We start from the raw sequence: 23,869 nt of genomic DNA, 5'->3' as shown, positions 1-23,869 counted from the left end.
ATTCTGATTTCTTAGTACCTGTTCCTAGGAATAAGGTTGTGTAGTCTTACTAAGAGTTTATGTATTGTCAGTGTTTCGCTGTGTAATGCGATACATTTATATTTAAGCCTGAATCTAGACACAGGATGGATAACAATGTCTGCTGAACCTCTAGATTTCAAGTTGTCCAAGTCTTTTATTTTTTACCTTTAAAAAAAATCATGTTCCCATGTCTTGCCTTTGGACCTTTCACACTAAAACAGAAGTCCACCAATCTGATGTAAAATTGTGTGTGTAGCTATGTTGGTTTTGCCAGCTTACTGTTTGACTTAGAAAGTTGATAGAATGATCATAAGGTTGTTTCTAGGTGTGAAGAAATCTGTGTGTGTAATTTCATGCATGAGAAATAAGAAAGCAATGACAAAATATCCCTAACAAGCATTACTTATTATAGTTGCTGCATCTCTTCCCTGGAAAAAAATGTGTTGAAAAATCATCTGGAGTAGCCTCTAAAGTGGCAGTTGTAAGAGGCAAAGCATGCAAAGTGCACCGTGCAATTGCAGAGTCCTGAAAGCCCATCCCTGCAGGGCCGGGATTGCTGTTTTTCATTTAGTTTTGGAAATCTGCATGTAGTACCTGTAACGTAATATAATAAACACTGCTGGTGTAGAGACAAAACGGTTTCTGGTGTCAGTGCTGCTTCTTGAAGATTATTTAACTACCCCTAATTTTTTTTTTCTGTCAAGGTTGCGCCCAGTTCTGCTTCCGAAAGCCCCAAGGATTTTGATGGGGGACCGTCAAAGATGAGTCAGAAAGATAACAGCAAAACTGTCAGTACAGAAGCCCTAATGACTGTCTACCATCCTCAGGATGCTGAGAATCTAGACTCTAAAATGGTAAAGAGATAGAATGGCCAACAGTTTTTGGAATCTAATTGGAAGGGACTGAAGTATATTCAAAATGTATTCCAGCAAGGGTGCTGATTTCCTCTGGAGCTTTGCCAGTCTTCTTTTATCTGTGTTTGAGATGTATTTGAGTCCACAGGGTGCTTCTTCATGGCTCCATTCAATTTTCTGCTCATCTTATTTAATAACGATATGCGTTATTTTCATGGAGCTAATTCTTCCTGCTCTTCCACCCCTCAGGGAAGAGCTGGCTGTTTGTTTTAAGATAGTGAACATGTTTCATATCTATCTAAACTGTCAAGATACAAAGTCACTACAGACTCTTTGGGAGCAAGGAGAATTGACTTAATTTCTTCCCTGCTGCATTCTTTTGCACTTCTGTCTAACAAAGTTATGCTCTGGAGAATGCTTCTTTGTTTTTTTGCAGTAGGACATCTTTATTTTTGCTTCTTCATAGTATGTGCAAGAAGACAGATTTTAAAGTTAAGTCTTTCAGCAGAACTGGGTAAATGAAGGCAATTGAATTTTTACTATTAGCAATATCAGAAAGTAAACACCCTTTGGGCAGGAAAAAAGGAATCCAGATTTTTAAGTTCTGCTATTATAGCATGTTGAACAAAAGTAGACAAAATCTATTTTTCCTTTCAGCACCTTTAGCTGCTCTAACAATGCTAAATCTTACTGCTGCATGCACAGAAAATGTAGTGGCAATTTTCACCCTGTCTCAGCCCTGGAGCCTCATGTGAGTTGAAGCACCTGATCATCAGTTGCTTTGCTTCAGAGAAATTGAGTTGCATTTTGGGTGCATAATCAATAGTTTATTAGTAATCTTATACTTCACAAAGGATCTATTTCACTGCTTCTGCTATCTCTGCCTCTTTCTACTCTGCAGGTAAAATGCCTGTAACTTCAGTTTTGTCTGAGTTTTTGCCAGTTTTCATTTTGTGAAGTGGGTTTTACTTATATGGCTGGTCCTGCTGAAGTTCAGATGCACAAACTGTTAGCTTCTATGCTGTCAAAAATTGCTAGTTTGTAAAATGATTCTATCTGGTTGATAAATATTTGATTACAGGTAAAACCTATATGGGTATATAAGTGTTTTCAGCTATTAGTTTTCCTCCTTAATCCAGCTAGACTTCATTCTCCTGCAAATTTTCTTGATTTTTGATTTTCCTCTGGTGCTATTTGGAGCTCATGTAAATTGGTTAAAGACTGCAAACTGGGAGAATAATGACACTGATACCATACTGTCCTGGGTTCAGCTATAACAGTTATTTTTTCTCATTCTTGGTAGCTGGTGCAGTTCTGTGTTTTCAGCTTTAGTCTGAGGACAACACTGACAGCACATCAATGTTTTTAGTTGTTGCTAAGTAACACTCCATCAAGAACTTTTCAGTCTCATGCTCTGCCAGTGAGGAGGGCTGTGAGAAGCTGGGAGGAAGCAGACACAGGACACCTGGCCCAAACTAGCCAAAGAGGTATTCCACACCAGAGCACGTCATGCTCAGGATATAAACTGGGGGGGAGTTACCTGGAAGATCCATATAGCTGCTCCAGTGGGGCTGGGTATCAGCCACTGGGTGGTGAGCAATTGCATTGTGCATCACTTGTGCTTATAGTTTTCTTTTGCTTTTCCCCTTTTAGTTTCATATTCTCTCCGCTTGTTATTTCCCTTATCATTATTATTATTGGTGGTACCAGTAGGGGGTTTGTGTTATACCTTAGTTACTGGACTGTTCTTATCTCAACCTGTGGGATTTACATTCTTTCGATTCTCCTCCCCATCCCTTTGGGAGCGGGGAGAAGGAAGAAAGAGGGGGAGTGAGCGAGCAGCTGTGTGGTTCTGAGTTACCGGCTGGGCTTAAACCATGACACATGTCATCCTCCTGTGTGCTTTCTAGCATTTGTAGCCATTCTGATTCAAATCTATTGACTAACATCATGCAATGAAGTATGATGAATCAAAAAAAGATGCAACCTGTTTTGCCTTTAGAGCTTCTGTGGGAAATTACTTCACCTATACCAGAGTTAGTACATTTTTCATTGATGTTAGCAAAGAACAGTTCATAGACATGTTGAAAATGAAATAAATTAATTTATCAGAGTAATTAAGCAGGTGCTGTGACAGTGAGTTGACTTTTCAGGTATCACTTGCTTGGTTTTACTGCATCATCACGGCCAGATACTTTTTTCTTATAGAATTGTAGAATCATAGAACGGTTAGGGTTGGAAAGGACCTTAAGATCATCTAGTTCCAACAGAGAAACCTGCCATCCACACATAAGCAGTCTGATCCTTCTCTTCACCCTCTTGTTCCTGGTTGTCCTTTATACATGCTTTAATTCAATTTCATATTTTTTCTTCTATTGATTTATCTTTTACCAAGAAATGTTATGCTGTTTATCACAAAGCAGCAACAAAAAATGGGGTATTTTAAAATTGGACCAAGTTACAACAAGCAGATTTGTTTATATGTATGTATTGTACAAACTTATGTGTATATATATTTGCATGGAGATAGCTGGAAAAATCTTGCAAGAGGAAGTTTTAATGTACCTCTAATTTTCTGCTGTAGTTATATCAAATATTGGATTTCCTTGTCCATTACACTGGCGATGCATTTTTGGAATGCCTCAGGAAAGCTGTGAAGGCAGAATTTGTCTGCACAGTTGCATCCTGCACTGATTAGCTGTCTTACTGCTGCATCACTGTTCATTCACTCACTTTAAATTCCTAGTACTTGGTGGTCCTTTGATAATTATGTCATTTTGCGGTGCCCAAGCTACAAATGGTTCAATCTAGAGGTAACAAATAGGGCTGTCTACCTGTTGGTTTCAAAAAGAAAAAAGAACGTTCAGCAGAATATGATTCTATGAACAAGGGGGCTTCAGGTGAAATTAGAAGGCAGCAGGTTTGTCTGGGTTGAGAAAGCAATTTGCAGAGAAGAATCTGCTGCATGTTGTTGAATTCAGAGACACTGACTCAGGAGGTGCCTGTGCCTCTGTTTTCCAGAGGACATAGGAGGATTTTGCAGATATTTCCTTGACCTTACTGTTGCGTGCCACTTGCTGTTGTTTTCTGTCAGATGGGATGCTGGATTAGGTTTACCCTTCATCTAATCTGGTATAGACATTCTAATTAAATTAAAATTTATAAAATAAAATTATTAATATATTAAATATACTTTAAAGAATGCTAAGAACATTAAAGAAGACTAGGTCATGTAGCAGATTGTATTGTATGCCAAACGTAATATGCACAGGTTAGAATTTGCTCTGATTTGTACCAGCATTCATTTCACATATCGATATGGATGCCAGTGCTGTCATTTCTAGTTTATATGAATATAACTGAGAGCAAAATTTGATTCTGTTCCCTGAAACCTGGGAGAATCTTCTAGTACTTAATGCTTGTTGTCTTCTGCTTTCCGTAGTTGAAAGAAAAAATGAAAGAACAGTCCTGGAACATCCTCTTTGTCGAACGGGGACATGGTGTCAGTATGTTTCGAACTAAGAAGACTCGAGACCTTGTTGTGAGGGGGATCCCAGAGGCATTAAGAGGAGAGCTCTGGCTACTCTTCTCAGGTATTGCTTAGCAAGTATAATTGGTTCATTTTGTGGACTCTACTATGAGGATGTCCTACTTACTGACTGAATGCAATCTGACAAGAAGTGCTCTTCTGTCTGACAAAAAAAAATATCTCTTTCCTCTGGCAATTAATTCAAATCTTTTTGAAGACAGATACTTAAAATGATGAAGAGGATAATTTTGTGTATTATTTTGGTTTGCACTGATTCAAATAAAACCTGCATTGGCTACTTTTGTGACAAGCTCAAGAGAAAAATAAGAATATGTGCTGTTCTGGGGGATAGTTCATTTCAGCAAAGCACCTTTACTTGCTAACAAGACAAGCATTTTTGTGGGACTGTGTTTCAGTTGTTTTGATTTAAGTTTTCTTAAAGTGGTACCATTTAATTAACACCACCCCCCCCCAATTTTCCTGGCAGTTTGGTCCCAGTTAACAGCAGGTCTTTGCTATGTGATTTCGCTTGCTTTAAAGAGTGAGATGTAGAGGAATTGTGGACTTTCTTATGCATACGAGATCTCTTGGCCAAGCTCTGAGTGTGCTTTTGTGGCTTTCTTCTGTAGAACACACCTGTGCCAGAGCACTTAACTTGAGGAAGTGGAGGCCCAGGGAATTAAGACACTGTTTTACAACACCTCTGTGCTTTTTCTATTCCCATTCACTGAAACATTTAGAGAAGTGGTAGCCATTGACTTGATCAGGATCATACAGGAAGCCTGTGTCAGATTCAGAAAACAAGCTGCAGATTTTGAGGAGCCACTCAGGACCTTATCTGCTAGCTGTACTCACTGTGCTCCCCTGGGCAGAGCTTGCTGCTGTTCCAGAGGATCTCTTTATCGTAAGAAGTGCATTTTGTACTCTTCATTCAGCATACTGTATGGTAGTTCCTTTTGAGGGTATGTGAACATAGGTTTATTTTTACTAGTGTTCCTTGAGCATTTACATAGGCTTCTCTTACCAGACCAATTATCTCTTGTCTTGGAAGGTGTTGACATAAAAATTATGGAATCAGTTAGGTAAATATAAGTCCTTTGCCTAGTTTTTCTAATCTGTTTCCAGCTCTACAAATGGAAAGGTATTGTGTTTGCCAGAAAATGTGGGCAAAATTGTAGGTGAAAGGAAGCTCCCCCTCCCCCAGCAAAACAAAAATGTAAGTCAAACTTTATAATGGAAAGTGATTTAGATTTCTTTCAAGCTTTATTTTATTTTGCTTTTCTGATTCATTTCAGAGTAATTCCATTAATTTCAGTAGAATTACTCTGATACATCACTGCAGTAACATCTGGAGATTATTGAGGTACTTCAGTAGTCACCAAAATTTTTCATACAAATTGCAGACAATCATGTAGATACTTTCCTGTTCTCCTCTAATACTGTGCAATACAATGTATTGGCAGGTGCTGTAAATGATATGGCATCCAACCCTGGATATTACACTGAGTTGGTGGAAAAGTCCTTAGGAACATGCACTTTAGCTACTGATGAAATTGAACGAGATTTACGTCGCTCCTTACCTGAGCATCCTGCTTTTCAAAGTGACACAGGGATTTCTGCTCTCAGGAGAGTTCTTACAGCTTATGCATACAGGAATCCTCAGATTGGATATTGTCAGGTACAGCAGTTTTGAGACTCTTAGTGCTGGTTGTCTAACTACTAGCTCATGCTGGTGGTATAGTAGCACCTCATAAAGTCAGGCACATAAATACGTAATGGTTTCTTGCTCAGTGCTTCACTTCCTTTGCTTTATTTCATCCCACTACATAAGTTTTTACATGGTACTTGAATTTGTTGATAAATTCTGTCATGTGCACTTAATCTATGCCTTTGTAGTCTTACTAGATGTGGCAATTAAAACTATTTTTATGTAGTTTAAATACTATGTTGTGTATTTAATAAGATAGAGGTAAAAGTCTTATACTGGATATGGCAGTAGGATATCCTAGCACTCTAAAAACATGCTGTAAAGTGCTTTCAAAAATACAAATTTTAACAAATGACAGCAGTTGTGTTTTCACCAGCTTTCCTCGTAAATGCTTCTTTTCGTGCTTAAATATTACAGGCAATGAATATTTTGACATCAGTACTTCTGCTGTACGCGAAAGAGGAAGAAGCATTCTGGCTTTTGGTTGCCGTGTGTGAAAGGATGCTACCTGATTATTTCAATCGTCGAATCATTGGTAACATCCATCTCTTTTTATCTACCTAGAATTGAGTGTAAATGATAATTCATTAAGAACAAATGTAAGGAATGAGCTGAAGGCTGAACAGTGGAGAGAAACCATTGAATTTGGTTCAGTATTGTGAAGTAGAAAATACAGATTACAGAGATTGTCCCGAGTCCTCCTTAAGCAGGAGTAGATATAATTTTCAGATTACTTCATTACTTTAAGTGTAACTACTCAGGAAGTAGTCAGTTAGACTATTATACGGGTTTGTTGAAATTAAAACTGCAAATCATACTAGCTATTTGAAACTTAGCTTAAATAAAGGAAAAGGTTACTCCAGCTCGAGATTTAGTCTTTGATCTCATACTCAGTACTTGCAGGTGTGTGTACTATAAGAAAATTGGACGTGAAGTTTCTCTCTAATTGCAGAGAGGGTCTAGAGGCTGTCAGGAGAATTATTGTAAACAGCCGCGTACCCACAGAAGTGTTAACACACTTTACAGCGTGCAGCAAGGCTCTGGACCCACGCATAGAGTGCATAGCTTCCACACAGGGGTGAAGCCAATGGTTCCATGCTGTGAGGCCTGTGTTTGCTTTTACAGTGAAGTTGGATTAGGACAGGGGCTTTATTTCAGTCTGGTGTTCTGAGAAAAGTATGCTTCTCCGTCTTAAGATTTGGGTGGTGGATTTGTTATCCTTTCCCTGCAGGTGCCTTGGTAGATCAGGCAGTGTTTGAGGAGCTCATCAGGGTTCATCTGCCTCAGTTGACAGACCACATGACGGACATGACTTTTTTCTCCTCGGTCTCTCTCTCCTGGTTCCTTACCCTTTTTATCAGTGTGCTGCCTATTGAAAGTGCAGTCAATGTGGTGGACTGTTTCTTCTATGATGGAATAAAAGCAATCTTGCAGCTGGGACTTGCAGTGCTGGAATACAACATGGAAAAGCTGCTGATGTGTAAGGATGATGCAGAAGCAGTCACTGTTCTCAACAGGTATCAGTGTACCTATTATTCCTATGTGCTGTGTAGCAGCTGCTGTAAGTGCAAATAGATGAGTCATGACGTCTGGCTAAAGGCTTCAGTGAAGTTACGTATTTATCTCGGGCTAAAATTCTGGAAGGGTTGACTGGAAGGTGTTCCTGAATCCTCTGAAAATCCCATCCTTCATTAAAGTTCTTATGAAACTATTGCCTTTTTGTGTATTTTAAAGGAAAAGCAATGTGATTTTTGCCTGGAATTTGTGTCATTTATGTAAGGTGACTTTCCTTATGGATGAAGTAATAAGCAGCTAAGACTGTTCCAAACAGTTCAGGCATCAACTTACCTACAACATATTCTACAGCTCAGTTCTTGTAGTTTAGGCTACTGTCTTCTCTGTTGCTAATGGCTTAAAATAGAAATAAGAAAAAAAAAATGTGATGAGGACAATCATGACCAGATGTTTGTTTTGTATTAGAATTTGAAGAATACATTAAAATATGCTACATAAAGTGCATTTTAAACTGACATATTGCAAGAAAACTTGCGTGGTTGTTGCTTCACTAGCTACCTAAATTCTGTGTGATTGTGTGTCATGAAGTATTAAAACAGCAAAATGACTGTGCTATAGAAGTCACCAAGTTGTGACTGTTAAGAACTGATAATAAGAATTTCCTTTTAGTGAGACTTTTAAGTGCTGTATGTTTGAATAGGGTAGGAGCTACAGAATTTATGAGGAAATGAATTTTATAAGAGGCCATGCCGCCTGGTATTTATTTTAAAACCTAGCTGTATTCATTTAAATAATTAGCACTTAAAAAAAGCTAACAGTAAGAGCCTATTCACACAGTTCAAATATATTAACATATAAAATCTGAAAGTGTGGTGAAATGTTAATTTTCACTTGAACTAAACAAGCTGCTGTTTCCACTTGACACCCAAGATTTTGATGATTATTATGAACTCCTTTTGAACTCCTGCTTTCACCATTGTGTCTGGCAGTCACACTTCTGTTGCACAGTTAACCCAACCGGCAGCATGATGGTATATTTAAAAGATGATTACAGTAGTTTGCCTCTCCTCAAGAAAAAGGAATCTGTCAGTCTGAAGATATGTGTTCTTTGATGTTGGTAAAGGAATTGGCCAGCTTGCCCAATGGATGCGTTAAGGCTGGTTATGTAGGAATAATGAATAGATCAGGTATGACTTAGATTATACATCTGAGGCAATTAAGATTGCTTTGGTCACGGTTCAATACAAGCCTGATTTTCTTTCTACCAGTTATACAGTACAGGCTTGCTAGGTGGTTTAGAGGAATGCTCAGTGGAAGGGACCTTGGCAAGTCTTCGGTGTGTCTTCCTACTCACAAGAGGATTACTGCTGTCGCTGGGTCACATCAGCCATGTTATTGTCTAGCTGGGGCTTAAAAACTCCCAGGGCTAGAAGCTATACAATCTTCTCTGGCTAGGCAGTCCCCATGTTTGTTACCATTACAGCATATTTGTGCTACTCATGCTGATATTCTTTGATATTTCTCATTCTCTGCACACTTCTTCACGAGATGCTGATGTTGCTGTTTTGTTGTGAAAAATAGATTCCTGCTGATTTCTGGTGTGTTTGCTTTGTGCAGATTCTTTGACAGTGTCACTAACAAAGACAGTCCTTTGCCTCCAGCTGTGCAGCAGGGCTCCAGCCTCAGCGATACAAAGAGTGACCATCCAAAAGTGGAGATTACTGATTTGATCCGAGAGTCAAACGAAGTATGTGTTCTTGTGGGTATGTTTTTTGCATCCCATGCAGTGTTTACATAGCATGGGCTGCTTAAAGGTAGTGCAGCTGCCTTGTAAAATGACAGCAGAAAATCTGTCTAGATGGTAGAAATTTGGCTCCATATTTTGCTGAGCCTCCCTGAAAACCTTGTAGTTTGTGAGATAGGTTTGGTTTTAGGTTGTTTTGGTTTTTTTTGACTGCCTGAAATGTGCTTGTGAGGCTGTCCTAAGTGGAGTTCCCTAGGTTCATCACAGGTCTGCCATCCCTCATTCACTTTTAGTATGTCAACTAAATGACAAGGTACAGCAGAAACAGCCCTTGCATTTAGTAAATTGAGTCTAATTACTGCACACTGCAGATAGTGGTAACATTGACATAACTCATGCATGAAACTCTCTACTTGAGTAGTTTATTGTATGGTAAAGTGGCTGTTCAGAGATATGTTTGTGAGGAAGACCTTTTACAATCTTTTAGCACTTTCAGTCTGCAAGCTTGATTTCTGCAGTGTCTAGCTTTGCAGCTGTGAATAGGGAAGGAAGTAGCTCTAGCTTCTCCTTTTGTCTTCAGATTTTCATGAGGCATTTCCTTCCTTGTCGTGATTTGTATCAGGGTATTAATCCATTTGTAGGTAGGTTTCTACTCAGCCCACCTGAACTGACGTAGGAAAGATTAACTAACTGTAATGTGTATACCTTAGGAACTGTCCATTTTGATTTTTACTGAGAAGAGGGCTTTGCCTTTAGTGGGGTGGACAAAGACAATCAGAAATTCAGGTGTCTTGGAGTGTCTTTATAGCATTGGAATAGTCATATAAAAAGTCTGTGCTTTCTGCTGTCAGTATTGTTTCACAGGAATGTATATTGAAGAAGGATGTTTTTAAAATACTTTAAGATTCTTAAAAGAAGAGTTGCAAACTATTGTCTTTCTTGTCATAGTGAGAATGAATACTTACAGAATAACGAACAGAGATGGTAAATAATGAAGTGCTTGTATATTGCATCTGAAGTTTATGCTGAAGCTTACACAGAAGTGGAATCATTACTGAAAGACAGAACGAAAGAAACTCACTTTCTTCTTCCCCTGCCTTTGCAGGCAGGTGACTGGACCACAGCAATAGCCTCTGATTTGATACGGCTTTTGAACTTTGATTTGGGCAGATCCTTGAACCTGAATCTCCCACTTCCAAGTTGACAGCCCTGTTCTGGGCCCATATCCCCATTTCCATCTCAGAGTCCCTTTTTTGGATGCAAATTTTGATCTTCAGTTAAAACTGTATTTCTTCAGTGCTAGTGTCACAACGCTTTGTTTGGGAACTGCTGATACAAAGTGAGAGTCAATTTCCTGCTTCCCATTTTGAACAGACAGATAATTTCAACACAGTTCTGTTTTGGGAAAGAGTTTTACTTCATATCACTGTGGAAATAAACAAATTTCGAAATGGGAAGATTGCTGCAATGGAGAGTTGTCATTTTCCAGATAGGTCTAGTTACAAACTGTGAATAAGTGAACAGAAATGTTCTTTGTGATAATTTTGCTTCGCCTGGGTATTCATAAGATAAATGAGATTAAGTGAATTTTAAAATGATGTTCAGTTTCATGCCCTTATGACTCAGGCACAATGCAAGATGTATTCTTTGGCAATCTAATCAGATACGGAGAAGTCATGTTTAACTGGTGAGTGGAAGAACGTGTAACATTTTATCACATCACACTAATTGACATTTAGATTAGACATCTTGTTATATTCTTACTGAGGCCATTGCGCAGTATCAGTGCCCAGAAGCCAGACCAGTGAATGAGCTATGACTCAGAGATGCGATTTCTCTCTGTTTCCTCTTTGTTCCAAGTCAGAAGTATGCTGGTAGTGGTCTTCACAGGGACATAGAAATACAGTTCTGGAAGGTCATGCGGGCCACAGATCATGCAGTTCACTTCCCTGTCCAGCATACACCCAGATCATCCTTGGTAAATGTTCAATCTTAAAACTCCTCAACAAAAGAGCATCTGCAAAAGCTTCAGCTCATTATAGGGTTTCTCTGCACCCTAATGTTCTTTAAATAAAATACATTTATTCCACTCCAATGTTCAAACACTTTCTCTGTCCTTCAGAAATTCCAGGGGTAGCTAGAAACGGTTCAGGCATTACTTCAGGTAGTATCTAAAATTCACTAGAGTGAACTTCAAGGCCTGACAACATGCACGTCTTAGAATTTACTACCCTGCAGCAGTAGTCACCATTCAATAGCAGAGCTGGATGTAGAACCAACACGCGGTGAAATCCCTTATTTTGTTTTCCCGCACAGTGGACTACTCCAGTTTCTTTCTCCATGTCTCTTTTAAAAGTTACACTGTTTACGGAGAATGTTGGTCCTCTAGTAAGTGTTTTTTTTTCTTGGAGTTTCTGGAATTTTCCTTTGTGTCATACCTGTGTTGAACTTAGATGCAAGAAAGATAAAAATATCTGCTTGTATGTGTCTAGCAACAGCAGTTCATGGAGCGATGCTTTTCTTCTTAGAGATACGGCGATATTCGATATGAAGATGTTGAGAGCATGCGTTGCAGGAACAGGCTTTATGTGATCCAGGCGTTAGAAGCTACAACCAAGCAGAATGTGGTGAGTGACTTGGAAGAGCTAAACCCTTCCCTTTGATAAAATTTGTTCACTTTTGGAAAATTAGAAGAGCTGCATTTGCCCGGGCCAAGTATATGATTTTCTACACTGAAATGCCTCACATCTGCAGGGCATCTGTTAACTGAGGTTTGGCCTGTGATGTTTTCAGTCTGTGAATCACAGCATGACTTTCTGGTCTCATTACAAGTAACACCATCACAGACAACTTCTAAAGGCTGGTATATCTCTGATACTTAGCATTGACTGGAACAGGCTGACCTAAATTTTTTGTCTGCTCTTTTGAAATCATTAATGCGTTTCTCTTAGAGGCTTAGGACACTGCGAAATGTCCACACTGCTACAGTAAAATGGTTGATCACCTGAATCTGGGAATCAATCACCGAAGGGGTTATCATGCTGCATTCGAAAAGGGTTGCTTTTTATCTGTGGTGTGTGTGGATGGCTGGTAATGCTTGCATTCTGTGGTAGCTCTTCAGCTGCCAATATCATCCTTTTTAAAGTTCATACTCCTGAATGAAGGTGGAGGTTGCAAGGTGGTTCCTTTGTTTGCCTGTTTTCTTCTGTGGCTCATTTCCAAAATCAAATTATAATAATTGTCTATTTAACGAGCAATGCCTGTTTCTCTAGTAATCAGTATGACTGATATTAAATGTTGTTAGTTGTGCTAACATGATAACTTGTATTTCATTTTACAAAACACACTGTGAAGGTGGAACCTGGTTTAGTAGCTGAAACTTTGTTTTAAAAAGCTATTAACAATTTTTTTATTATTATCTAAAAAGTGACAATTCAGCTTCACTGTTGAGAGTGGAACGGTGATTTGCCCATTATAAAGGAAGTTATATATTCTATCATTATAAATAATTGAGTTTTATCTCCTGGGTTTTATAGTGTAGGCTCCATGTATGCAAGTAATGTGACTTGCTTTAAGCTCACTTTTTTGGGGAGAGTTTCTTTCACTGTATAATCTTCCGATTGTTTTTAAAAAGCAGTTTTATTCTTACTCCTAATTATAACGTGCCAAAACCTGGAATATTCAAGTGTCTTTTGATGTAAGGTTAAGTCTCTCATAACTTTATTCTACAGGCTTATTCCAGAAAGACAAGACTCATTAATTAATTTTCTCTTAATTTTGTTTCAGCTACGTGTTGTGTCCCAGGATGTAAAATTCAGTCCTAGTGATCTTGAAGAGCTTTATGAATTATTCAAGGTAATGTGCCGTTTTCTTCACTTACCAAACATCAGTCTTAATGGTGGACTGTGTTGTGGGTGTGAAATAGTTTTAACAAATTGAGATAAAAGCTATATTCAGCATATGTTTTACATGCCAGCTTTAAATCAAATTACATAGTTAACTTCCCACATCTTTTACCCAGAGAGAGTTGTTGTTTCACAAAATCTAACATTTTATCTTTCCTTTGCAGAGGGAGCACTTTCTTTCGTGTTACTGGAATGTAAATAGTCCTGTCTTGCAACATCATGATGCCAGTCTACCGTATCTGGAGCAGTATCGGATTGATTGCCAGCAATTCAGGGTTCTCTGTCATCTCTTGAGCCCCTGGTCACACTGTGCAAACAGAGACTCACTTGCATTGTGGACATTCAGACTAATGGCTGAGAGCTCTGATGGCCTTATAAACTTCAAACAATTTGCCTGTGTTCTTGGTATGAGAACAACACATATGTAGCACATTCACAAGGGAACTCCATCCTGGGAGTAGTCCTGGGATGTATCACCTTCCGTACACTATATATAGAGCTTAAGGAAACTAGCCTCTGAATTTAGGGTGAAACAGTCTGATTTTTATCATGTGATATTAAAAGCAAAGATCACTAAATGGCAAGCAAACTGCTCAAAAGTGTATTGATAAGCTTGTGGGTGGGAGCTACACTATTGAGGTAAATGATGAGGGCTTTATATTATGGAACTGTGCTTTCTGTGTCTGTGTTTTACTGTGGGACCCTTATTATTCTATGGTTCTGTGACTAGCTAACACAAGGCTTTACAAGCTAGTATCTTTCCTGAGATGTTAATCTCCTGGAGAATAATTTCCTATTTGAGATTAAATTTAGATATGGTTTTACCATCAAATATCAGACAGTTAGGAAATGGCATGATCTCATTGCCCAGCCTGTTTGGTAGATGATAAATATTTCCTCATACTAAGCCATCTTGTACACAGATCATGCAGGATGACCAGTGCCTTATATCTCTGGGGAACTGAAAGTTTTCTTGATTTACCGCTCTGTTCTTTTCATCTTGTTTCCAAATTTGTATTGTTCAGGAAACAAAAATTTAAGAGAAAGTAACGAGAAGATATTAGTGCTATACTTTTTTTGGTGCTGTTGTTTAATTTTAGTAAGTCATAGGTATTATTAGTGTTCTTTCCTCAGTGTAGGCAAACCCCAGGCTCAGATGCAGGTGAGACTGCCTACCTTTGAGCTTAATCTCTAATTATAGTCCATGTGAGGTAGGACACATGTCCAGTTCCAGCTACCCTTGGTTGTATTTATTTAGGTTAAGAGAGTGTTTTAAAGTTTGGTTCATTTGAACAGCCTGTCTTCCTTTTTTCCTCAAACAGATATCATGTATAACAGAAGCTTCACTGACAAACTCAAGCTTCTTTTTAAGTTGCATATCCCACCAGGTAAGTGAGAGGTGCTGGCATTTGGGGAGGGCTATTCCTGGCTTTTATCGTCTTTGCATGGGTTTTTTCCCTTAGCTTTACTTTTCTTCCTTTTGTCAGCCATCCTGGCTACAGTACAGTCTAATAGTTGTAATACAGATGCGTATTTCTTCCAGAATCATGTATTCTTTGAGAAGGACTTAATCTGCTCCAACCATTTCTCTTCATAGCGACCATAGTCTTCATAGTCTGTACAAAGCTTTTGCTTTTTATCACTGCTTTGGTAATGCTTTGAGGCCCCAGGCCCACTTTATTCATTTATTTATTGCAGCTTTTACTGAAGTAGAATCCCTGAGCCCTTCCAAAGGTGGTGCTCTTTCAAAAGAAGAACTGATCCACTTCAGCCAACTCAGTGGTAAGCTCCAGAATGTGAGGCTTTGCCTGTAGAATATTGGAAGGAACCTATTAATAATCTCATGGTGAAAATGGGGAGCTGTCTTCTGAAAACTAGAAAATCCAGTAGATTGTGCCACTGCTAACCAGAACCCCCTGTGAAGATCTTCTGTAGGCAGTTAGATTTTCATAAAGTAGCACAGAATTTGTGGATAGCTGGTCTGATGATTGAATTCAAAGGCCACAGCTGTTGGAAATAGGAAATAGGCGGGTGTATCTGGTCAGCATTTTTCAGCATAGCATGCAACTGTTGCAGTGGTTTTTTGAAGTGAAGCCCATTTCACTTTTGCAGTCAAGGCAAATATTGATGTATTTGCTACCTCAAGAAATAAAATATCTAAATCTGTAATTATTCTGAGGCACGTAGCAAACATTTCAAAATCTGTTGCTTCCATTTTAAACCGAGTAAGCTGAAAGAAGTTTTGTGGTGTCTAGGTTTCTGGAATTGATAAAATACTCTGGAAAGTTTGCAGTTTTACTTCTTTGGATGACAGATCCTTCTTGTTTTTTAAAAACTATCCAAAAATACCTTATCTGTAATATATGGGTACTGTTCTTACCACTGCTCAGGACAAGAGCTGTAAACATTATGAAGATGTTTACTTGATATAACTGATGGCAGGTTTTTTTGTGATCTCCAGCCTCATGGTGGCTTCTGTTCCTATAGAAGTTATACAAATTTTACCATGTGTTTTTTTCCTTGGCCTCATCTGTGTTGAGAATGTAGAGGACAGTGAGGGATTAAGGAAGGATTTTTTGATGAAAGGAATTTTTGGTCCTCCTTTCTCAAATAAGTAACTCTTTCTTCTTTTTCTCCTCCTTAAATGTTAGTTTCATCCGTTGAGGATACTCTTGAAAGTGATTCTTTGAAGAGCAGCCCAGAAAAAGGTAAAGAATCCTGGAGACATTTGGCAACTGTGTGTCTTGTGGGAGCAGAGCCGGGAAAGTGTGTAGTGACGCTGAGTAACATTATCTCTGGTGTAGCACTAACATTATCCATTTCATAAGCATAGCCCTGGGGAGCAAAGGGGTAATGTAAGCTCTGATCCTGTTTGGTCCTTGGCCTCACCACTCTGCTGAGGAGGAGTGACACTGGGGATGCCAGCTCTTTTTCTTATCGTCCCTCATGGGAAGCTTTTAGTTCTTGTTTGCTCACTTCTTTTTAGTTTTTGTTTTTCTCTTTTTGTCAAGTAGGGAAGGGCAAGGTTGATATTCAGGCATATCTGAAGCAATGGCAAGATGAACTTCTTAAAAAAGAAGAAAACATTAAGGATTTGCCAAGAATGAATCAGGTAAACTGTCCGAGTCTTATTTAAGTCTGTTTTTGAGTGCTGTTTATATGTTATGTTCATTTAATAGTTTTCTAAAGGAATTACAGGATCCCTTATATTTCAGACCTTCACATTACTCATTAGACTGTGTTTTTTTTAAAGTGCTGTAACTGTAAGCTTATGAAGAGAGGGACTTTCAGACACACTTAGGTTTATCAGGGCTGTTCCACACCCATATTGACAGTAGATCCAGGTGCTTGGCAGCAGCAGGCACAAGACTAAGATCACAGTGTGCAGTGAAACAGGACTGTTGTGTTGCTGTTCTCTGAATAGTCTCTGTATCTCTCTGTAGTCTCAGTTCATCCAGTTTTCCAAAACTCTGTACAATCTGTTCCATGGGGATCCTGAGGAGGAACTGTTATATCGGGCTATAGCAGTGGTTACCGGCCTCCTGTTGAAAATGGAAGAAGCTGTGAGAAGACTGCAGAGTCCCACATCACCGGTCAGAAGTCCAGTAGCCATTATGGAGGTGCCTGCTGAAATCCCCAGAGAAGGGCAGGAGGAAAGCAGCTCTGAGCAGACTGAAGGCAGTAGAGCCCAGAGTTTGAGAGGGAACCATGAATGGTCTTTTGCCTTTGAACAGATTCTGGCATCCTTACTAAATGAGCCAGCCTTTGTGAGATTTTTCGAGAAACCTCATGACATAAAAGCTAAAATAGAGAGTGCTAAAAATTTACAGCTTAAATCAAGAACCAGAATGTAATTTTCTTTAACTTTGACTGAATTAACCACATAAAGCGCTTATAAATGAAGGTTGTTGCTATGGAAATTGTGTCTGGTGTTTATACAGGGAATGGAGTTTGAAGAGTTAGCTTTAAATATCAGATTACTGGTATGTAATGTAAATAAAAATAGTTTGAAGCACAATCACTTTTTTGCATTCATAAGTGTGTCTCCAGGAAAGGACTGAGTGATAAACTGTCTTTCCCATGTTATTAAAATATGCAACATTGCTTGGAAATACTGGCTGTGACCTATTGCAGACCTGCCTGAATGACACCTGTTAGAGCATGTGCTCTCACACAATTTCTATTACTGTGATAAAAGGAATGACTTCCAGCCATTTTTACTTAAAAGGAGTATCGACAGCTTAGAGGTTGTCTTCCAGGTTAGTTTAATTAGCTATTTCCAAACCTGCACGTGGACTGGGATCAAAGCAGGGTGAAGACTAATAATAGAGGCTATGGTAGGCACAGGAGCATGAGATTAGAGAAGAAAGTTGCCCAGCTCTCAATTCCTCTGCTTTGGTGTTACTGATGGTTCTGGACTCTTGCGGATTCCAGCCTCTTGTCAGCAGTTTGCAGACTGCATTCTCCCAGCCCACATCTCAGATTTTGCAACAACTGCTTTCCTGCTCCTCTAGATCAGCCTGTATGTGAGTTTTCTTTCCCACTTTCATACCAGTCTTCCTACAGTACAGGTGAAAAGGATGGAGGCTTGTTTGGTTAGCCAGCCTGCACGTGGATGCAAAAGCTAGTCTAGATTGTTGAAATCAAGGGGAAGCGATGGCTAAATCTGTCTGACCATGGTGGTTGTCATTCATCTTCCAAGAGGAGCCATTATTGGCTTCTGAGGAGCATGTTGATGAAATGTATTATTTTGCTTGTGTTTGGAAAGCCCAAGCACAGACCATGTTAGCTGCTTCATGGTGAGCTGAATGCTGACTATTGAACTGCTAGTGGGACACACTGCAGTTGCTTCTTTGCGTACCATACCTCAATCTAATAATTATTTTTTCTTTTCTGGAGCTCTGTGGGTTATTGCTGCTGTAATGTTTTCTCTCTATCTGCATGATTCACATGATTCACAAGATATCTTCATGATATCTTCTGGAATCTGACTTGGCATTTTTAATGTGTAAAAAATTATACAGCAGGCAAGCTCTGCCAGTATTAATGCTGATAAAGGTTGGCCTTGAACCTGTGGTAGCTGGTGCTAGAATGGGTGCAAAGAAAGAGGGGAAAGAGCTTGTATTTTAACAGTAACAAAATAAACTGGGACACTCTGCTAACTAGTTAAGAAAGGCTGTTTCTAAAGCCTGTTTGACAGTCCTCTTCTGCAGAGCAGCATTATTTTTATACTGTGCATGTGTTTTGTAAAGCAGCAGGATGGGAATGGTGTCATTCACTGATGCTTTTCTTGCAATACTAATACGAATGAAGAATAAAATGAAATTCTGACTCGTGTTACAAGCACTTGATGAAATACTAACATTGCAATTAGTGTTGAAGTTCCCGTGCTCCTTCTAAAGAATACAGTTTTGACCAGGAGCAATGAATTTGTGAGTTATTTCTGCTACTCTCCCCCATACTCTCAGGTATTAATGTAAAATAAAGTTTTATTGAATGAACAGTAACTCCAAAAACTATATCATATATGTGAGAAATGAGGAAGATTTTTTTCAGAAGCCTTCACAAAATAATTAACACTTGGTACAATATAATGCTGATTTGTATTTTTATGTATAAAATAGAAAAAAAGTAATTTATCCATTTATAGGGATTTGTTTCTGAGGCAAAGTAGGGCGACACTGTGTTACTTTTAAAATGTATTTACTCACTGTTTTCGTAATGTTTTAGAAATACAAAGCAGGTGATGTTGTTCTAGTCCAGGACATAGATAAGGTCTGTTCAGTGAATTCTTTTGCAAATAGCTGTGCCAAAAGTAATGGAGCCGCATGAGGATAGCTGCAGCAGCCCATCCAAAAAGCTTTTGAAGGTTTATGAGGGATGTTGTTAATTTCAAGTAAAGGTATGAACTATTTGCTAAGCAAGGTAGCACAGAGATATGAAACTCAGTAATGTTTCTTTCTTGAGAGCCAAGATGTTGAGTTTCTAAGTACATGAGACTATACTGAGGGAACCTGGAAAATACAGTGGCCTTGTGACGTGACTTGGTTTGGTTGTGCAGAACTGAGCACCATTTTAGAATATGTTTTCTATTAGTGTCAGTCTGAGAGGCTGTAGGGTCATTACCACTTGTGTAGTAGCTCTTGTCAGCTATCATGTATCTATGTATAAAGTGAGATACCAGCATATATATATTAAAAAATAAATAGATTTAAGGTGAGAAGTTAGGTTATGTAGGGGAACACTGACTTTTAACTGTGTGCATTTTCTGTTCAATTTGTGTATATTTTTTTCCCCAAAAGGTTAATGTCTTTACATTGTTCCTGTAATACATCTGCACATTGATCCAGCCAGAGTAATCAGAGTGGCCAGGCATCCAGCCTCGGCAAGGATGGAGCAGGCTGGTGGCACTTGAGTAACTGCCTGACTGGTAGATTCTTCCTTCTGGAGCCTATAGATCACGGCCAATCCTTTGGGGAGGTCTAATGTAGCAAACACCAGCTCTTTCCTAAAAGCATGACCCAGAGGTGTGTGTGCTGGGCTGTTTCCACAGTGTGCCATAGTATTGTGCTTTGCTTGTGACTAAGTCTGGAGTTAGGGGCTAGCTCCTTTCTTGTTGTGGAGCTAAGCTTGCATATATTTATTACCCAGTTTAGCTAGGATCAGGGAAGCGAGAGCAATAGAAGCTTTTTCCCCTCTCATTAGTCCCAGAGGGTGATGCCTTGACTTTAAAGCCCTTGACTTTAAGTTGCTTTGGCCATCTGAAGTTCCTGGTGATGCAAAGATGAGCCCAGATTCACATCCCATTGCATGGGGCCACTGTCAGTGTGCACAGTTCTGGGGCAGGGCAGCTGCCATGTGTAGCAGAAGTTAAGCAGAAGTGCTGGCAGGGAGTCTGGTGGGTGCAGAGTGTCTGACCCAGAATTACTCATCTATTTCCTGGGGGGGGGGTGGGGGGCTTTCCATTCAGATTGTAACTTGGGAGTTTTTAGAAGTGCTTTTTGAACTTTGAGCAGTTCATTCACAAACAGGAAGCAGCGTGGTTAAGTAAGTGAGTACTGATGTGTCATTTCACGTATCTGTGTTGCTTTTTTCTGTAACCATTTCCATGGAATTGTTTTATTTTTCTGGGAGGTTCAGTCATAGGTGATACATGAATGTGATTCAGTACAACATAGTTGTAGGTAGCATAGAGATTGCTAAAACTAGGGATGCTGTTTATACAGTTTTAAAATTGCACTACCTGCTGCAGCATCGCCAGTGTGACTTGGCAGCTATGCCATGGTTTTTTACCCTCAAACCTCCTCAGTGGCTGTTAGCTCGTGCTGCACAGTCCTTCCTACTGGGTAGGCCATTCCTAGCATCGTTGTGCACGTAAGGTGCCTTTTGTCAGGTGTAACTGTTAGCCCAGGGGGTGACCAGCAGACTTGCAGTGTTCCCTTGGTCGTCCAAGAGTCTGCTTGACCTCTTTGTGTGCCGAGTTGAGGGCTTGGATACATGAGGTAAGGGAACAGCTCAACTAATATTAATAAAAATATGAGTGCTTTCTACCATGGCAGGGAGAACTGCTTGTAACTCAACCAGTAGCATTTCCCAGGTCATTAAAGTGGTCACTGCCGTGTGATTTAGAAAAAGCTTTCTGTGTCTCCATCCATTCCTAAAGCAACAGCCTTGTTCATCACTCTAATGCCTAGAAAATAATGTATTTTTAGAAGAGTTTGCTGCTATAGTGACTAAAAAGTAGCTGTGTGCTGATTTTTGTTAAAACTTGCTCATCTAGTTGTACCATACAGGGGTCTCGATTGTGATTGCAGTTGGACCAAAACAAAAAGTAATATTCCAATTTGTTTCCAGAAAAATAGGCTATTTTGTCTTTTCTTTTGCTATAGCTTTGTCACTTTACCAAGAAGGCAACACAGGTTTGTGTTGGCAGGTTGGCTTTTATACCATGTATTGTATGTTAAAGTACTGTAAGACAAATGGGGTGTTACAAATTTGTTTCACTTCTTAAGAAAATAAAAATAAAAATCTATATTTGAGGCACTATGATTTCTCAGGATGGGCTGTTTCTGACGTTCCTTCAAGAGCACTGGTCATGTTAAAGCCATGTTAAAGTTTAGTCAGTGTTTTCCAAAGCAAGGGCTAAGCAAAAAGCCACGCTAGGATGCCAGCGTCCCCACAAGTGGAGGAAAAACAAAGAGGAGACCCAGGTTTTGAAACCTGGGACTACTTTAGCCTTGGGTACAGTCAAGTTGGCTTCAGTGCCATGACAGCAAGTGAGTTAGCCCAGAAAGAGTCCTGTTACTCATTATTCGCATCCAAATTAAAACATTTACAGTGCATAGACATGTCTACACTGACTCTGATGCCTTTTTCTTTCTAATTTATGTATTGCCCTATTGCTTCTGGCACTTGAAATCCCAGCCTCTGTCTTAAGCCCCATCCTTTCACTTGTTCATACACCTGCAGCTCCTGATCCCCAGCGGACCCAGGGAATAACAACAGGACACTTTGCATAAGAGCTCTTACAAGTATTATTTTATTTCTTCCTTTTTTTTTTCTTTCTTTTTTTTTTTTTAAATGCTATGTACAATCTGTTTAAAGCTCGTCAAAATGCACGGGTTCCCATTCAATGGAGCTGTGCAGGGACATAGATTCAAGACAAGAATAAAATCTTTACTTTTCATCTTCATAAGACACTTCCTTTTTCCCCATTACAAAATAGTTTTAAGAATAGTAACATTTATAAAGGTATCTATATTTGACATCATATAAAATAAAACAAGATTTATACTAAGATTTTTTCCTTATTTTCTTTTATATGGAGTATATACAATATATACATAACTTTTCACTGTGTTTGTCAAACCAGCCTGATTATACCCACCAGGCTTTAGCTTATATGTACAAATATGCTAAAAGTGCAAGACTTTTTATTTATTAAAGCTGCCTGTGTTTTCAGAGGTCTGGAATTGTGTGGCCTATATATATGTATTTTTATATAGATATACATATACATGCACATAATGTGTATATTAAAAATACATCTATCTGTATATCTATATAGAGAAATATAGTATATAGGTGCTTGTCTACTAGAAAGCCTCAGAACATTAATGACTACTAGGTTGACACTGACACTGGAGCCCAATCCTGACACAGGTGGCATCAGTCACTTTCCCACCCACTGCTCGTCAGCAACAAGTCACACATCTGTGTTCTTATAAGCACCAAGCCCACCAGCAACCCTCAATTCCAAATGGGTCTCAAAAACACAGGTCATCGCTAACACTGAGGTAAACAAATACAAATCAACCTGAATAAAGGTATTTATTTATTCATCTATTTGTTTGAGAGTAAGTGACAACAGAAGGCAAAACCCCCACAGCCCTGACTCAGCCTGCCCCCAGCCTGGAGGCAGACCAAGCAGGGACCAAGCAAACCCCAAAAAGGGACTATGGGATTTTGTCCTCTGGAGCATGTCTGGAAAACATGGCTCTACCCGAGAGGCAGTGCCTGGGCCCAAGCAGCCACCCACTGCTGGCCAGCAGCTGGGCTAGTGGCTGGGGCGGGCACTGGGAATAGGGGTGGGGGGGGGACACATGATAAAGTGCATTTTAGGTCTCTTATTTTAGCAAGGCCAATCTAACATGTAAACATCCTTGCAAACCTCCTGTGCTCCGTGCTGGGAGGCTGCGAGCAGGGGTGCCAGTACCACCCCACATCCCCCCTCCCTCCCTGTCTATGCAGCCCAGAAGTGCCATCAGCAGGGCTGTGTCCGTGCACTGCCCCATCCGGCACACCCACCTCCCCCCCAAACCCCTTCCCAACCTGCTTTTGTTGGACTTGGCTTGCTTTTGAAGCCACAGCAATGCCAATGAACTACTCTGCCCCTTGGCTACCAAGCCCCAGACCACAACCACCACCACCTCTGATTGATTGACACTTACCATGTCTGGGCTCCTGTACCGTGATGGGACACTGTGGAACAGCCACGGTAGTGTGTTGGGGCAATGCAGGTTTAATGGGCAGATGCATGGCCTTTCCCTCCTGCCGCCACACTGGGCCACAGATTGTGCACAACAGTGGAGCCCTAAATGTGTGTGTTTGCTTCCCCACTAACATTATGTGCCAAGGTCAGAGGGAAGGAAAAAAACCCCAAACAATCCCCCAAAATATAACAACTCCTCCTGCTCTAACCTCATGAGCAGTTTTACTGTGCTAGGATGGGAGGGGGAGACCCTAAAAGTAACAGTGCTTTAAGAATAAAGATAAATACTTTCCTACCGCAAAGGCTGCGTGCTGGCCCTTGCTGCAGACCCTCACATGATGCTGGGGCACAAAGGACCCTTGGTTCTCCTCAGGACTTGGGCTTTAAGAGCCAAGGGCTGAGGCTGTCACTGTTTCAGCTCCTGAGCTTGCTGGGAAGCTTGGGCTGCTACAACCTGTTTGACACGCAGGTTTTTCTGTCCCCCTGCCACTGAGCCCAAGCACTTAGACCTGGCCCTAAAGCCAAGACTTTGTCTATAACTTATAGACAGAGCTATATCCTACAGCATCAGAGATCTCTAGCTATAGATCCATGTACTGTTA

At 39.8% G+C, this 23,869-nt stretch overlaps 1 protein-coding gene across 5 annotated transcripts in view; it reads left to right on the top strand.

The window, feature by feature from the left end:
* Positions 1 to 17,297, top strand: part of TBC1D8B (TBC1 domain family member 8B) — a 33,405-nt gene extending 16,108 nt beyond the window's left edge. For 3 of the 5 annotated variants that reach the window (XM_061445993.1, XM_061445994.1, XM_061445996.1), the window contains 14 exons: positions 726 to 875; positions 4,318 to 4,468; positions 5,868 to 6,082; positions 6,530 to 6,647; positions 7,344 to 7,629; positions 9,245 to 9,374; positions 11,900 to 11,998; positions 13,158 to 13,226; positions 13,441 to 13,681; positions 14,599 to 14,664; positions 14,975 to 15,058; positions 15,928 to 15,984; positions 16,291 to 16,388; positions 16,720 to 17,297. In XM_061445993.1, the coding sequence (XP_061301977.1) occupies positions 726 to 875; positions 4,318 to 4,468; positions 5,868 to 6,082; positions 6,530 to 6,647; positions 7,344 to 7,629; positions 9,245 to 9,374; positions 11,900 to 11,998; positions 13,158 to 13,226; positions 13,441 to 13,681; positions 14,599 to 14,664; positions 14,975 to 15,058; positions 15,928 to 15,984; positions 16,291 to 16,388; positions 16,720 to 17,130 (2,175 nt within the window). In that variant the 3' untranslated portion in view covers positions 17,131 to 17,297. Of the gene's footprint in view, positions 1 to 725; positions 876 to 4,317; positions 4,469 to 5,867; positions 6,083 to 6,529; positions 6,648 to 7,343; positions 7,630 to 9,244; positions 9,391 to 11,899; positions 11,999 to 13,157; positions 13,227 to 13,440; positions 13,682 to 14,598; positions 14,665 to 14,974; positions 15,059 to 15,927; positions 15,985 to 16,290; positions 16,389 to 16,719 lie in introns of those variants that run through there. The other 2 variants (XR_009741962.1, XR_009741963.1) reach the window with 2 other exon arrangements.
* The last annotated feature ends 6,572 nt before the right edge of the window (positions 17,298 to 23,869 follow it).

The sequence above is a fragment of the Pezoporus flaviventris genome, unplaced genomic scaffold (genome assembly GCF_033815535.1).
Source record: "Pezoporus flaviventris isolate CSIRO_AGI_PZ_B2104156 unplaced genomic scaffold, CSIRO_AGI_Pfla_v1 ptg000005l, whole genome shotgun sequence".
Lineage (NCBI taxonomy): Eukaryota > Metazoa > Chordata > Aves > Psittaciformes > Psittacidae > Pezoporus > Pezoporus flaviventris.
Note: the sequence above shows the minus strand (reverse complement) of the source record. Positions and strands in the feature narration are given on the sequence as shown.